Source organism: Macrotis lagotis, chromosome 4 (assembly GCF_037893015.1).
Source record: "Macrotis lagotis isolate mMagLag1 chromosome 4, bilby.v1.9.chrom.fasta, whole genome shotgun sequence".
Lineage (NCBI taxonomy): Eukaryota > Metazoa > Chordata > Mammalia > Peramelemorphia > Peramelidae > Macrotis > Macrotis lagotis.
In genome coordinates this window covers 176711048-176726552 of record NC_133661.1, presented here as the reverse complement: position 1 = coordinate 176726552, position 15505 = coordinate 176711048, and the positions used below count along the sequence as shown (strand labels likewise).

General features: G+C 33.4%; 2 protein-coding genes across 2 annotated transcripts in view; one reads left to right on the top strand and one right to left on the bottom strand.

Moving 5' to 3' along the window:
- Nucleotides 1-14489, top strand: part of SLC24A5 (solute carrier family 24 member 5) — a 28209-nt gene extending 13720 nt beyond the window's left edge. The window contains exons 3-9 of the mRNA XM_074234755.1: nt 6056-6139; nt 6230-6333; nt 6639-6739; nt 8755-9026; nt 11859-12065; nt 13467-13568; nt 14057-14489. Of these exons, the coding sequence (XP_074090856.1) occupies nt 6056-6139; nt 6230-6333; nt 6639-6739; nt 8755-9026; nt 11859-12065; nt 13467-13568; nt 14057-14376 (1190 nt within the window). The 3' untranslated portion in view covers nt 14377-14489. The remainder of the gene's footprint in view (nt 1-6055; nt 6140-6229; nt 6334-6638; nt 6740-8754; nt 9027-11858; nt 12066-13466; nt 13569-14056) is intronic.
- MYEF2 (myelin expression factor 2) overlaps nt 12698-15505 on the bottom strand; it is a 40297-nt gene continuing 37489 nt past the window's right edge. Inside the window, exon 17 of the mRNA XM_074234754.1 lies at nt 12698-15150. Within this exon, the coding sequence (XP_074090855.1) occupies nt 14987-15150 (164 nt within the window). The 3' untranslated portion in view covers nt 12698-14986. The remainder of the gene's footprint in view (nt 15151-15505) is intronic.

Genomic DNA, 15505 nt, shown 5'->3' with positions numbered 1-15505 from the left:
CTCTTCTTTTAGTCTCAGTAATAAGAGATGGATCTTTGAGATGAGAAATGGGAAAGAATGTATTTGGAAAAGAAAATTATATAAAAATATTAATAGAATTTTTCTAAATAGGAATGTGCAATAAATAGTTTAGCTTTTTTTAAAAAAAAAACTCCACATAGATCACTTCTCTCTCTCTCTCTCTCTCTCTCTCTCTCTCTCTCTCTCTCTCTCTCTCTCTCTCTCACTCACACACACACACACACACACAAACACTCTCACACAAAGGCTATCCTGATCTTCACTCCTAGAATTACCACCTGCTCACATTTTAAAATGGCTATCTCAAAGGCACCTCAGACTCAATATGTCCTAAACAAAATTCATTATCTCCTCTGTTCCCACCCCTTTTCCAAAATTCCTTATTTCAGTTGAGGGTACCACAATACTTCTAGTTATCTAGATTTGTAACCTCAGAGTTTCCTTTGAATCCTTTTATTATGCTTTACTTTAATATTCATTCAAAAGGGGAAAAATCATTTCTACTTCTACAATATCTCTTGAAAGCATTCCCTTTTCTCTGCTCACACGGTCATTTCCCTAGCTCAGGATCTCATCAGAACTATGGAAATAATCATCTCATTATACTCCTTACCTCAAATTCCTCCCTTCTCCAATCCATCATTCATACAGTTACTAAAGTGATTTATCTCAAGCATAATCTGACCATATAATTACCTTATTCAATAAATAGAAGTGACTACCTATTGTCTCTATAATCAAATATAAGCTACTGTCTTGTTAGAATTCATAGAGTTCCTGCAGTCCATGAGTTCATCAAACCAGCCTTTTCTCTGTTCCTTACACGACTCAACATCTCCTGTATCCTGTATATTTGCACCAATTATCCCTCCTGTCTAGAATATTCTTTCTCCTCACTTTTGCCTACTTGTAAACTCTCTTTCTGACTACAATGCATTTATTTGCATTTATTCTGACTATACTTACACTGTATTTGGAGGGAAAAGCATAAACATATATATGTTTCTTGACAGGGATTATTTCAATTTGGAATTTGTATCATCAATACCTAGCACAGTGAATAGAACATAAAATTAAATTGTTTTCAATTTTTCGAAGGAGATCTATTTTTCTCCTTTGCACTATTGGAAAAAAAAAGAAAAACTCACCCTTGTAACAAATATGTATAGTGAAGAAAAATTGCTATGTTGACTATATCTGTAAATGTGTGTAATATTCTAGGTCTGTGATCCATCATCATTATTATTAGTATATTAGTAACGTGCTTCAACATCAGTTCTCTACAGAGTTAGACATTGCATTGATCAGAGTTCTTCAGCCTTTCAAAGCTGTTTTTTTCCCTGTCATTATTATAAAAATTGTTCTCCTGGTTCTTCATACATCTCTCTCCATTGGTTCATATAAGTCTTCCCAGATTTCTTTGAAACCATCCCAGCCATCGTTTTTTTTTAATTTTTAAAATTTAAAAAAAATTTTTTTTAGATTTTTGCATGGCAAATGGGGTTAAGTGGCTTGCCCAAGGCCACACAGCTAGGTAATTATTAAGTTTCTGAGGCCAGATTTGAACTGAGGTACTCCTGAATCATGGCTGGTGCTCTATCCACTGTGCCACCTACCCGCCCCCATTATTTTTTTTATGGCACAGTAATATTCCATCACAATATTACAAATAATGTTCCATTATGATATCTATTTTTATCTTTTTGTATTTGTATCAATTCCCTAATATCTATGCTACAATTTTTTCAAGTTATAATTATAACTGAATTTTGTTTGTGCGCAATCTTTCAAATTTTGTGACTGTAATTGTGCTATCTTCTATGACCATCTCTATTCCTTTAGTTAAGAATTCTTTCCCATCCATAGTTGTGAAAGATATCATTTTCTCTTTTCCCTTATCTGATAAGAACTTTTATATTTATCATGTATAAATTTGGAATTATGGCAAGTGTTGTGAGATATTGTTCTTAATCTTAATTTCTGGCAGACTGCTTTCCAGTTTCCCCAGCATTTTGTCAGAATAGTGAATATTTCACCCAGTAATTGATATCTTTGGGTTTATTTAGTTCTATGTTCTATTATTTTTATCTTGTTTCCCTAATTTGTCCATTTTTATCAATCTATTTTTTATATCCAGCACTAGATAATTTTAATGATTAATGCTTCATAGAATCATTTGAGATTCAGCAGCTACATAGCATAGTGTTTAGTGAGAGAAATAAACCCGAAGTTAGGAAGTTCTCAGTCCAAATTCAAACTCAGACACTTTCGAGTTGTATAACTAATTCTAAGCAAGTCACTTAACCAGTATTTGCCTCAGTTTACTTATCTGTAATATTAGGATAATAATAATAGCACCCACCTTTCAATACTTTTTATGTATTCTGAGAATCAAATGAAATATTTGTTTAACTGACCTGAAGCATGGTAGACACTATATAAAAAAGTAGCCATTATCATCATCATTAGTAAGTAGTCACTATTACTAGACTTCCTTCCTTTCTGCTGCTTTAGGAGTATACACAGTTTGCAATTGCGAACCATTTTTTTTTTGGTGGAGGTGTTAGGGGGGTGGGATGGGAGGAGACCCAATCTGAGTTTTCATTGTTTTAGGGAAAGTTCAGTGAAGAAATGCCCTCAATTTAGATTGGACTCTGCATTATAATTGGAGTCTCCCAACTCCCCTTGAGAGCTTAGGTAATTTGCATAGGGTCACCAGACAGTATGTCAAAGGCAGCAATTGACCCCAGATCACCCTAACTCTGAAGCTGGCTCTCTGCCTTTTAGCTACAATTTGATAATTAGATGATTATATTATCTCATGGATGTGGGTGATGTAACCACAAATCATTCATGACTTAAAAAAAAAAAAAACCTGAGCATAGCAAACAGTAAGTTAAATGAACATTTCCAATTGTATGTCAAGCAGAGAGGATTATACATGGAAAAGTGAATCTATAATATACAGCTTGCTTTTTCCTTTGTATAAATTCAGTGTGTAACTTTCAAAGCTGTCCTAATTATCTTTTTCATTCAGGATTTCCTTTTTTTGTCCTATGGCAGGTTTTAAAATAGTTCTATAGCCCTTTTTTGAGGGGGGGGGTAATCCTATTATTAGTCCTCCCCATCTCCCAAATCACATGCCTACAGAAACAAAAAGGAAATCTTTGTAATAAAATGGCTCATTTTACACCTTGAATCTATCACTTTTGAGTCAGGATCATCCATGCCTCTTCAGACTTGAAATTTTTTATCCATATAGGAACTACCCAATATTTTGAAGAGATGCCTTCCTTAATTTTTAAATATTTGGTTGATATCAGTGCAATATTCAGCTGGGTATCTACTCTCCTCCATTCTTGCTTTTCCCACTCTACAGTTCCTTGATGCTTTTTACAATATGGATTGTATCTTAATATTTTTGAATTAGGAAATGGCAAACCACTTCAATATTTTTTCCAAGAAAATCCCAAATGGGGTCATGAAGAGTTGGACACAATTGAAAATCACTAAACAAAAAAAAAATTTAGGTATCATAGAGTGTGAAAGCATTGGTATAAGAAACACCAGACTCAACTTTGGCCTCAAGCATACTAGTTATTTGACTGTGAGCAAGACAGCTAAATCTTTCTTAGCTTTCATTTCCTTATTCTTCAAAATGAAGATAGTGCCCACCTTTCAAATTTTTATGAAGTGAGATGACATATGTACTGTTCTTTTCACACCTTGAAACATGTTAGTTTTTAGCCTGATATTCCAAGACTTCCCTAATTTATGTTTCTACATAATTACATGAAGTGGTCTACACTCCAGTTAAACTAGATTATGCATTGTTTCTTTTTGGATTGCTTTATCTTGTTGACTCTCTGCTAAGGATCATGGTGTTTCCTCTGCTTGGAATTTCCCCAGGTTCAATACTGTCTCAAAAATTTATCAAAGAATTCAGATTCTACTTATTAGGACCTTTAATCTCAGGCTTTTAAAAGCACAGCATTGTTATCTCTTTAATTTCTAAGTTTGACTTTTCATCTGCACAAATGGAAAAGCTGAAAAATCTCTTAAGGGATATTCTTAAAGCTCTAATCTTATTACGCTTAAGCTAATGAAGTAACATGCAAGTATGAAAATGTATACCTCTATACTTGAAATGGATAAAAAATGGAAATTGAAGATTGAAATTAAAAAATAACTAATATACTGGCTTTTCTTATTCATATACACTTTTCTCAGATCTTTTTATTAGTAAAGCAAATTAAAAAAACAATAGCTTAACATCTTAAGACAATAGTTAAATACATTAAGATTAAAATATATGTCCTCAGTCACTCTTATTTTATCAAATAGGGTTAACAATTTTCTATCACAATACAACACTTGGATGTGGACGTTTTATGAAGAAACAAACAAATCATTTATTGTTTTACAGGTCCTTGATGCTTGCCACTCATTTTTATAGATGAGGGAACTGAGTTAAATAGGGTTAAATGCCTTGACACAGCTACTAAGTATCTGAGGTTGAATTTGAATTCAAGTCCTCCTGACTCCAGGGTTAGCACCCTGTCTACTGTTTCACTTTGCTGTTCAGAAATAGATGTGCTGTTGATTCATACCAGACTTGGCACCTGCTCCTACATCTTTATCCAACTCTGTCTTCTGGGGAAATTAAGCACAAATTTAATAAGATGATAGAGGACTAATTTTGAAGTGGAGAAGACCTTGGTTTAAAAGTTTTGTCTTTGACACCCAAGTCTCTCAGTGCTTCAGAAAATTTTCTAAGACTTCAAGTTACACCTGTATTGTCAATCTATTTTGGTGGAAATCCTAATAAAAATATTAATACTACTAATTAGACAAGCAGTTATGTTTCTTAGAAAACCCTCTTAAGAGACCATGGCTAGACTCTACTATTAGTCATGTGTTCTTCTTAGGCATATTAAAGATTCAGAACTGGGGTCTCAGAGGCCATCTAGACCAGCTTCAGTTTGCAGATAAGGAAAGCACTCTTTACATAAAAACTCTGATATGACTACACCACTAAGAAATAGCTTTTATTTTCTCTTCACAAATGAAAAAGCTGAGATTCACTGAAGTTAGATGGTCATAGAACTAGCAAAATTTGGTAATATGGAGCTAATGTGGACCCTAAATCCAGTTTTTCTGAATCCAAGTTGTAAAATTCTATTCTGCTATACTGCCTCCTGTAACTCTCAGTCTCTGATGAATTTCTGTCTCCTCCTCCTTTTCTGTGATATTCAAAAAAAAAAGATCTAAAAAACTTCATATTTTTATTGCACTTGAAGTATTGTGAAGCCTTCCCCCCACCTCATATTAGCCCTGAAAAGGTAATCAGGGCATGATTGTCACCCCTACTTTACAAATTAGAAAACAGGTTTCAGAGATATGCAGAAACTTGCTTCAGGGTCACAGTTAAATCTAATTTAAATTTAATAAGGAAAGTGAGTGAAAAACATCATAGTCAATAATCATAATTGTGGGACTCAAATCTAGCTCTTATTTCAACTCTAATGACCATTAGGCCAGGAGTTCTTAACCTGAAATAGATTTCTTTCACGAGGTCTGTAAACTTGGATAGGATAAAATTTACATCTCTATTTTCATTAATCTCTAACTGAAATTTAGCATTTCTCTCAATTATTTAAAAAAATTCTGAGAAAAGGTCTATAGGCTTCACCCTGTTTCATTCTAAAATAAAGCAGTATTTCTTTACTTTTAAATTCCTAAATTCCATTCTTTTTTTTTAGGTTTTTTGCAAGGCAAATGGGGTTATGTGGCTTGCCCAAGGCCACACAGCTAGGTAATTATTAAGTGTCTTTGACCGGATTTGAACCCAGGTACTCCTGACTCCAGGGCCGTGCTTTATGCACTGCACCACCTAGCCGCCCCCAAATTCCATTTTCTAACTTATTCAATAATAAGTTCTTACATGAGACAATGGAGAGCTGTTTCTTTAAAAGCATATTTCTTTTATGAAGTCACATCTAACTTGTTTCTTTGTCATTTCATGTGTCTTCAGGTCTTGGATTGTCTCAGGATATTGCAGGAGCAACTTTTATGGCAGCAGGCAGCTCAGCCCCTGAATTAGTCACAGCTTTTCTAGGTAAATCCAGCTTTACTTTGCTGCTCCCAAATAGGTCCCTCCTTTTTCTTTCAAATTCAACAACTAACTCAGTTAATGTATTGCTCCTAGGAGTTTTTGTTACCAAGGGAGATATTGGAATTAGCACCATCCTTGGATCTGCAATTTATAATCTCCTTGGCATTTGTGCAGCTTGTGGACTGCTCTCTAATGTGGTAAGGAAACACTCAATAATAGCAGAACTGACCATCTTTTTTTTCCAAAGGAAGAAATTATAAACAAAAGTGCACTTAATATTATCAAATTTATTTCTTAACAGTAAAAGAACATATGATTTAACCCACCAAAGCTTTAGTCAATTTCTGAAAATTAGCATGGGTAGTATTTTTTTCTTTATAATTCCTATATTGAAATAATTTTCTTAGAGTTAATATTTAACTATAAATAAAAATAGAATGGGCATAATATCTGATAAAAATTCACACTACTATGATAGAATAATTTTTTTTTTACTTTACAGGTTTCAAAGCTATCTTGTTGGCCCATGTTTAGAGATTGTGTGGCATATACAATCAGCATAGCAGCAATTCTTGGCATAATATTTGACAATCAAGTTTACTGGTAAGATAACATAAATCATTGAAAGTTATGGTCAAGGGAGTCAGTGACAAATTAAAAAGGTTTTTTTTAGAATGATTTTATTTTGAGTTTTCAATTTTTCCCCCCACCCCACCCCCACAGAAGGCATTCTGCTAGTCTTTATATTTGTTCCATGTTATACATTGATCTCAGTTGTGATGAGCAGTTCCTTTCTTTAACCTGTAATATTATTTTCCATATAGCCTCTTAATGTTCTGTGCTCAGGTTCATCTCCTTGCTGACTTCTTGACCCACTGTGATGTCTATGGAAGTTGTTCCTTATGCTTCCATTTCCTGTCACCTCACAAAAGTCTTTATTTTTCCCTCTGGGGCCACTCTTCTCTCTCTTTACATGTGCACATCAGGAGCATGTGAAAAGAAAAGTCCTAAAGTAAATTTAAGCAAATTAAATCAATTTAAATTTAATAAGTGAGTGAAAAGTGAAATCTTTACAATATGTAAAGCATTTATTTTCTCTTTATAATCATCCTCTCTTGGTGTTTTCTTTACTCCCATGGGTTTAATTATTATCTCTAAGCAGATGGCTCACTGATCTATACACATCATGTCCCAGAATCTTAAGGACAGTTTTAAGATATCCTTTTCCCCAAATTTTAGTCCCATATCATCAAATTTTAAGTCCCATAAATATCTAAAAAGCATCATATTCAAACCAGAACCCACTCCCCCTCAGCTCACAAAATAACTTATTCTGCCAAACTTCTGTATGTTTATTAAAGGCACCATCCTTTTTCTAACCACCTAGATTCATTAACCTCAGCATTATCCTCATTTCCTCATGCTATCTTAATCCATATATTCAATTACTTATCCCATCTGGTCATTCCCATCTCCACAACATGCCATATTTGGTCCCTCCTGTCTACTCAAAAAGCCACTTTTTAATCCAGCCTCATCATCTCTCATCTAGACTGAATACCACCCTAACTTCCTAATTAGTCACCTTGCTTCAAAAGCCTCTCCATTTAAACCATTCTTAATACTACTGCCAATGCAACTCCATGTGACTCCCTCAATAAATTCTAGTGGTTCACTTATTGACTCTAGGATAAAATAAAAACTCCTTTGATATTTTTAACCCTTCACAATCTGGTTCTATTTTTCTAGCCTCATTGCATCTTACCCTCCTAAATCTACACTATGGGCCAACCAATTTGCCCTTCTGTTTCTCACACATAGCACCCTCTCTCCCATGTCTGTGCCTTTGTACCATCCATTCCTCATTCCATGTATGGATGCCCTCCTCACTTCTCATTTCCTTCAAGACAGAATTGAAGTACCACCTACAATGGAAGCCTTTCCTGATTCTTCTAATGCTAGTGCCTTCTCTCATTCCCTAGTTTACATTTACTTATAAACATGTTATCTTCTCTTGCTCCTTGAAAGTAGCAATTGTTTCCTTTTTTAATATTTATAGCTGAGTGATCACACAGCTGGGTGACTGTTGGGTGTATGGGGCCAGATATGGACTTGGGTGCTCCTAGCTCCAGGGTTGGTGCTCCATCCACTGCACCACCTGGCCGTACCTACAATTATTACTATTATTTTTTAATTTTAATTTTAATTTTTTTCTCTCCCGTTTATCGCTCAAGTGAGTCTATATTCTTTGGGGAGGGGGTATTTTGTTTACTCTTAAACAAGAATATTATATTAATGTATAAAAACATTTGTACAAAATGAGAATAACAAGAATAAATAAATATTAAACAAATAAGAGATAAAGAAAAAATACAAAAAATTTATATCTGCTTAGCAGTGTTTGATACAAAGTGTAAAAATGGATTGAGTTTTACCTAATTCACTAGTACTTGTGAAATAAATCATCTTCATTTAAACAATTTCTAGACATTACTGTATTTTAAACACAATTTAAAAACAAAAAACTAATGGGTAATTTCTTGAATGTCATCAGTTGTATCTTTAAACCAATTATTTAAATAGTGAAAAAATAAGCCACAACCTTTTTTGTTACATAGGTATGAGGGCACTGCGCTTCTATTGATATATGGAGTATATATTTTGGTGCTATGTTTTGACATTAAAATTAATCAATATATCATGAAGAAATGCAGTCCTTGTTGTACCTGTTTTGCTAAAACTATCGAAGGACAAGTTGAAGAGTCATTGATGGTTTGGGAAGATCGACCACTCATCCGTAGACAATCAAGAACTGATAGTGGAATATTTCATGAAGACTCTGATTACTCACAGTTATCTACAAGTCTGCAAGGATTTGAAGTTTCTGAAGGTAAGAGGTGCACTTTTGCCCCTCACCAATCCTATTACCCTACTCATTGTATAAGTTTATTAAGAAAGTGGTTTTCAAAATATAAACTGGCTGTTTGTTTTCTTTCATATAAACAAATGACCAAGTTCATTTACTATATTTTTGTTGGTAATGTATAATCTAATGGCACAAGATTGGTTACTCAAAGTTGGTTACTCAAAGAACCACTGGAGTATACTTTTTCTCAATATAATTCATAAATATGAATTATGGTTTTATTCCCTTAGTCATTTCTTAAACTACTTATTGACAGAGTTGACTTATTGACTCTAGGATGATTTTTTTAACCCTTCACAATCTGATTCTAATCTATTTTTTCAAATTCATTTTACACTACTCCCCTAAATCTACCCTTATGGGTAGACAACCAATGTAGACAGGAGTTGAATTAAAAGCTGAATAAGATCTGGGTGAGAATTGATCTCTTATGTTATGGGGACTATAAAGATAATACACATTTCCTTCTCTTAAAGAATTTAAAATCTAGGAGATGACATGGGGATTACTACAATAATATGAAGAATATTTTAAAAGAAGTGTTAAAAATGTAATACAAATTTGGAGAGTTTTTACATGAGAATCTTGAAAAGCTTTGGGAAAGAAGTGTCATTTGAGTTGGGTATTAAAGGATTCAAAATACAGGTTGTAAAATGGTGAAGAAAGATCCTCAAGATAATGGAGTAAAGACTTACAGGAGGGAAAATGTTCAGTATATTCATGAGATAGAGATTAATTTAGTTTGGGGTGGAGTAGAGAATACAAAAAAATAAGATTAAAAAATGAGACAAGCAAGTGATATTAGTGAAAATTCTCTTTTCCAGTGTAGATTGTAAGTTGTCTGCAACTTAGAGAGCTAAGTGGGCAGCTAGGTGATGCAGGGTATAGAGCACCTGCCACGGAGTTAGGAGTACCCGAGTTCAAATCTGGTCTCAAGACACTTAATAATAACCTAGGGCCTTGGGCAAGCCACTTAACCCCACTGCCTTGCCAAAAAAAAAAAGTGCTGAGGCACTGAAATTTTGTTCAAGGACTTGAACTCTTTAACTGACCACCTATCTATTAGGTCAGATGTGTCAGACATCCAGCCCACAACATTCTCAGGTGTGACCTGCACTAGATATTAAAATGTAAATAAAGGGGAAATATTTAACTGAATAAAAATAAAATAGAGATTTCATTTTAAAACCATATCAATATACAGACAACAGGAAGTTTGACACCACTGAATTAGATCACATTCCCTTTTCTATTAGGGCACTGAGATCCTTAATATCAGTTCTAAAAGTACATTGTAATTAGCATTGGTTCTAATAGATTATGTGTATAAATTATACAATTATCACTCCCTGGAAGAAACAAGTTATTTGAATAACATTCACAGTTTACCAACAAACAAGAGATGACATACTCTGCTTTCTTAAGGTTATCTCTTAAAATTAACCAACTGTCAATTATCTAAAGTCATGGGAATGATTGTGCAGGTAAATTAAAAAATACTTTTATAATTGCTTTTGGAATATATGATTTTTTAAGTTCTTTTAAATTTTTTTTTATTAAAGATTTTGAGTTCTACAATTTCCCCCCCAACCTTACTTCCCTCCCCCTACCCCCCCGTAACATGATTTTAAGCAACTGATTTAAAACCTCAGTTTTGCCTGGATTGTTAAAATTAGGCCTTTGGATGCTATGTCTTTAGTCACTAGTTTTAAAGATAAAGAATCTGAGTAAGAATCTTGCTTTTCACTTCTTACTTGTGTTAACTTTGGTTAAGTTCTAAATTCCTAGTCTTTCAGTTTATCCAATAAAAAAAACTGGACTGGATTACCTTTGAGCTCTCTTCAAACTCTGAAACCTCTTGTTTTATATACATGCAGTCCAGTGCGATGCTAGATGGTAGAAAAAAATGCAGAAAATTCATTTGAGAATAATACATGTTTTGTCCTTTGATTTTTTTTTTTGCAAGGCAAATGTGGTTAAGTGGTTTGCCCAAGGCCACACTGCTAGGTAATTAAATGTCTGAGTCCAGATTTGAACTTAGGGACTCCAGACTCCAGGGCCAGTGCTCTATCCACTGCACCACCTAGCTGCCCCTCTTCGTCCTTCATTTTTTGAAGATCATCACATCAGGGAGGTGATGCCATGAAAAAATCCAAGAAGAATTGGATTTGAGTGAGGGTGATGGTGTGCTTTCTCCTCAAGAGCCATCTGGGTCCAGTGGCCAAATATGAATCATGATGACTGGAGAAGGCCCTGGATGCAAGACAATCAAGATTAAGTGACTTGCCCAAGGGTCTGAGGCTAGATTCGAACTCCTGTCCTCCTGATTCCAAGGCAGTGCACCATCCTCTGCACAACCCAGCTTCCCCTACAAGCTCAAGGTTACTTGAGAATAATCAAGAGTTGATTAACTTATATAACCTCCTTTATTATAATCCAACAACCAAGTGATTTTTCTTACATGTTTCAGAAGATAAAAGACAAAGATTTCTAGCAAGGACTGCTAGATTAGTCTTTTGTTCCAAAAATATTAGCAATTTGATATTCAATGTTTAATATGTTCTATCTAGCAATTTGATATTCAATGTTTAATATGTTCTCTTAAGTTTTATTTACAGCAACATGGCCCTCTTATTTAATGTGCTTAGGAAATTCATATCATTTTAAGTTTTTCTTTGAATAAAGCCCTATTAATTTACATGCTTTCCCAGAGAGTACATTACATAGAATTCATTATTTAATATTACTTTTTTAGAAACTTATTTTTAGAATTACTTAACTGTTTCTTTGCAACAGATTCACCAAGTGTTTTCAGCATGCCTGAGGCTGACTTGAAAAGAATATTTTGGGTGCTAACCTTGCCTATTGCTACATTACTTTTCCTAACTACACCAGACTGCAGAAGAAAGTTTTGGAAAAACTGTTTCATGATAACCTTCTTCATGGCTGCAATATGGATTTCTGCATTTACATATGTTCTTGTTTGGATGGTTACAATAACTGGTATGTATCCTGAGTATGTGAGTCAGAATTAAACAGATCACTTCTGCCTATTTACAGGAAAGGACACCAAGATCCACATTTAGAGTAGGTGAATTATCCAAGTTATCCAGGTCTGTTAAGTTTTAGCTTCATATATTCAAAAAAAAGGTAGATTAATGAAGTGCTTAATACTTCAACAAAGATAAAATTTAATGTTATTTATGGGATTATGACTAAATTTTAATAATGTCATTATCCAAGTACTTCCATCTCTAATAGACAGTAGGGTTCAATCCTGTAGGCTCACTTTGTTACTCAAGTAACAAGTTCCCTTGGAATGGGTCCAAAATAGACTATGCTGAATTCCTTATTTACACTTTTATTAAGGATATGAGCAGTATATTGGGTAATGTTATCTTTCTCAAATATTATGCAGGGTTTTAGGTGTGTATAAGTTCGCAGGAGTAATTTTAGATTTGTCAACATTCAACAGAATCAATCATGTCAGAGTCAGAGTTTCCAAACTCACAAGTGTAAGAAATATGCTTTATCAAAACATAAAATGAACATGAGAAAGATGGAGATGAGAAATAAGTGAATATTACCAAATTGATTCCAATATAAATATATGAGCTTCAAATAAACAAACTACATTTCTAGTTAAACTATTTTAATTGGCATCATACACAAGGAAAAAAACAGTTTTAAAGCAAGTTTTCATTCAAAGTAACACAAAAGAAGCAATTCTTACAGTAACTACTTCCCTCCAGTTCTCTTCCTAGAACTATTACATTTCTGAAAAACTAACCATCAGCTAACATCAAAATTTACAGGAATATAAAAAATTTGGACCTTGTATTAGGAAGACTTGAATAGAGCCCTATTAGTTTACATGCTTTCCCAAAGAGTACATTACATAGAATTCATTATTTAATATGACTTTTTTTATAGAAACTCATTTTAGAATTAAATAACAAAAGAATTATATTTGTATAGCTCAAAAACAGCTGTCAGGAATTCTTGACTAAAATGACAATGATACCAAAATGATCTAAAGGGAAAAAATGGTTTCCTTAGGATGTTTATTTTTGAAAGGTTAGAACCCAGATTAAAATAAAAGTCTCTAATAATGAATCCATCCACAACTTCTGTCAGGGCACATAGAGAGTAAATCATTCAGTAGTAGAATTCTAGTTGATAAACATCCTAAAACTGTGCATGGCACTTTTTAGATGCTAAAAGTTCATAAAATTTTTGAACTCTGTTAAATAGTACTGCTGAAAATATGATTGAGCACAAAATAGTACTGCAACCTAAATAGCTTTGTCCAGGAGAAAAAAAATTTCTTTACAAAATAGTTAATGAACTGGTGACTAAAACCACCATGAATTTCTTCACTTATCAATATTTTGTCATCTATAGGAGAAACGCTGGAAATTCCAGATACAGTAATGGGCCTTACGTTATTAGCAGCAGGAACAAGCATACCAGACACTGTTGCAAGTGTGCTAGTAGCCAGAAAAGGTAAGAACTGGTTCTGGTTTTTATACCCAATCCTTAAGCTGGCCCACAAGCAAAAGGGAAAAGACATTTGTAAAAACAGTTCAATTTCTCAATATACTTTACTGAATTTACAAAGCAAATCAAGAGAAAAAAATGACACTTTTAGCAGCTTAAGTTCACTAAACCTGAACTGTAAAGAATTAAGTTCACCTGAAAAACTTTTAAAGCTTAGACATGTTAAATTAGAATTAAAAACAAGTAATCTATAGTCTAAGAAAATGGTTTAATAAATAAAATGTTAAATCTTTAAATAAATGTTAAATAAATAAATGTTAAATCTTTAAATACTTAATAATAACAAATGAGCAAATACAAATTCAGTAAGAATTCTGCTCTAAAATAAGCTTTCCAAAACAGAAAAAAAATCCAGTGTAACTGATGAAGCAGCTTATTGATAAAATATTAAAATTAATATGCACATTTAAACAACATGCTCTTTTCTTTTACAGGTAGAGGAGATATGGCTATGTCTAACATTATAGGATCCAATGTGTTTGATATGTTGTGTTTAGGTGCTCCATGGTTTATTCAAACTGTATTCATAGATACATCGTCTCCTGTCAAAGTTAACAGCAGTGGATTGACTTACACAACTATTTCTCTCATTCTTTCTATTTTTTTTCTTTTCCTAGCTGTTCACTTGAATGGCTGGAAACTAGACAAAAAGTTGGGGGTAGTTTGCCTAGTAATGTACTTGGTTCTTGCTACATTATCAGTTCTTTATGAACTTGGAATTATAGGAAACAATCAAAGGGGCTGTGGAGACTAATCTTTACTAGTGTTATAGGGATAAAGTGGTCTATTTGGGACAGAGCTGTCAGGGTAGGGAACAGAAAAAAAGCAATTTCATTTAATCAAATAAAAAACATCCCAAACTCCCTCTAGGTTGAAAAACTTTTTTAAAGTAATTCTGCACTGTGGCATAAAACTAATTTTAAACAAACAAAAACCAAAACCTAATTTATCGGAGCCCTTTCTTTTCAAGTTAAAGTATGACTACAATTCATATAGAAAACTGAAGTTCTGGAAAAACATCTATTTTTTACATTACAATAAAGTTGGTACAATCTGGGGAAATTTGAACACCAAACGAATCCCACTATGTAGTACTGAAAGTAACAATGGGGAAATGGCTTATCTCATTAAAAACAGTATACCATTCATTTAAACTGAATGACCAGAGCCACTGTCTTTAAAAACTAAAACTCAAGTTTGTTAGCAAGAATTACAGTATATTTTTAACACTATACTGTTAAAGGCTGGTGGGATTTAAAAGTTCATTTTTACAGCTTCTTTAATCATACAACGTTACTAAAATGACTTTTTACTAGGCTAGAGAAGCTAAATATATGTAGGAATGTTTTGAATGTTGTTTCAAATTATGCATTACGATCCAGGCGTACGTCAATTTCTCTGCCACTGATTTTTATGCCATTCATTATTCTACAGGCCTTTTCAGCTGATTCTGGTGAGTCAAATCTGACTGTTCCACAGCCTTTTGACTTTCCATTCTCCATTTTTATTTCAGCAAACATCACATGACCTGTAAAGGCAAAAATACACAATTACTCGACTAAATTAAAAAGGGCTTTATTTCATTTACACAGGTTTTTGACATCATCTTAAGTCAATTAAATAATTTAACACTAGTGATTTTTAAACAACAGTCCAAGAAAGCACATGATTCTTCACTTGGGGCTAGTAACTTTTAAAAAGCACTCTATTCTATTCTATTTCAATACAATTGTTCTTAAAGAAAGAATTTAAAAACATTATGAGTAGAGGGGGTTCATATGTTTTACTATTGTCAAAGGGGTCGATAATGAAAAAAATTAAGAACCCAAGATTAGGTGAAAAAAGTATAAAATTATACATTTATGTTGCTAGGCAATATATGA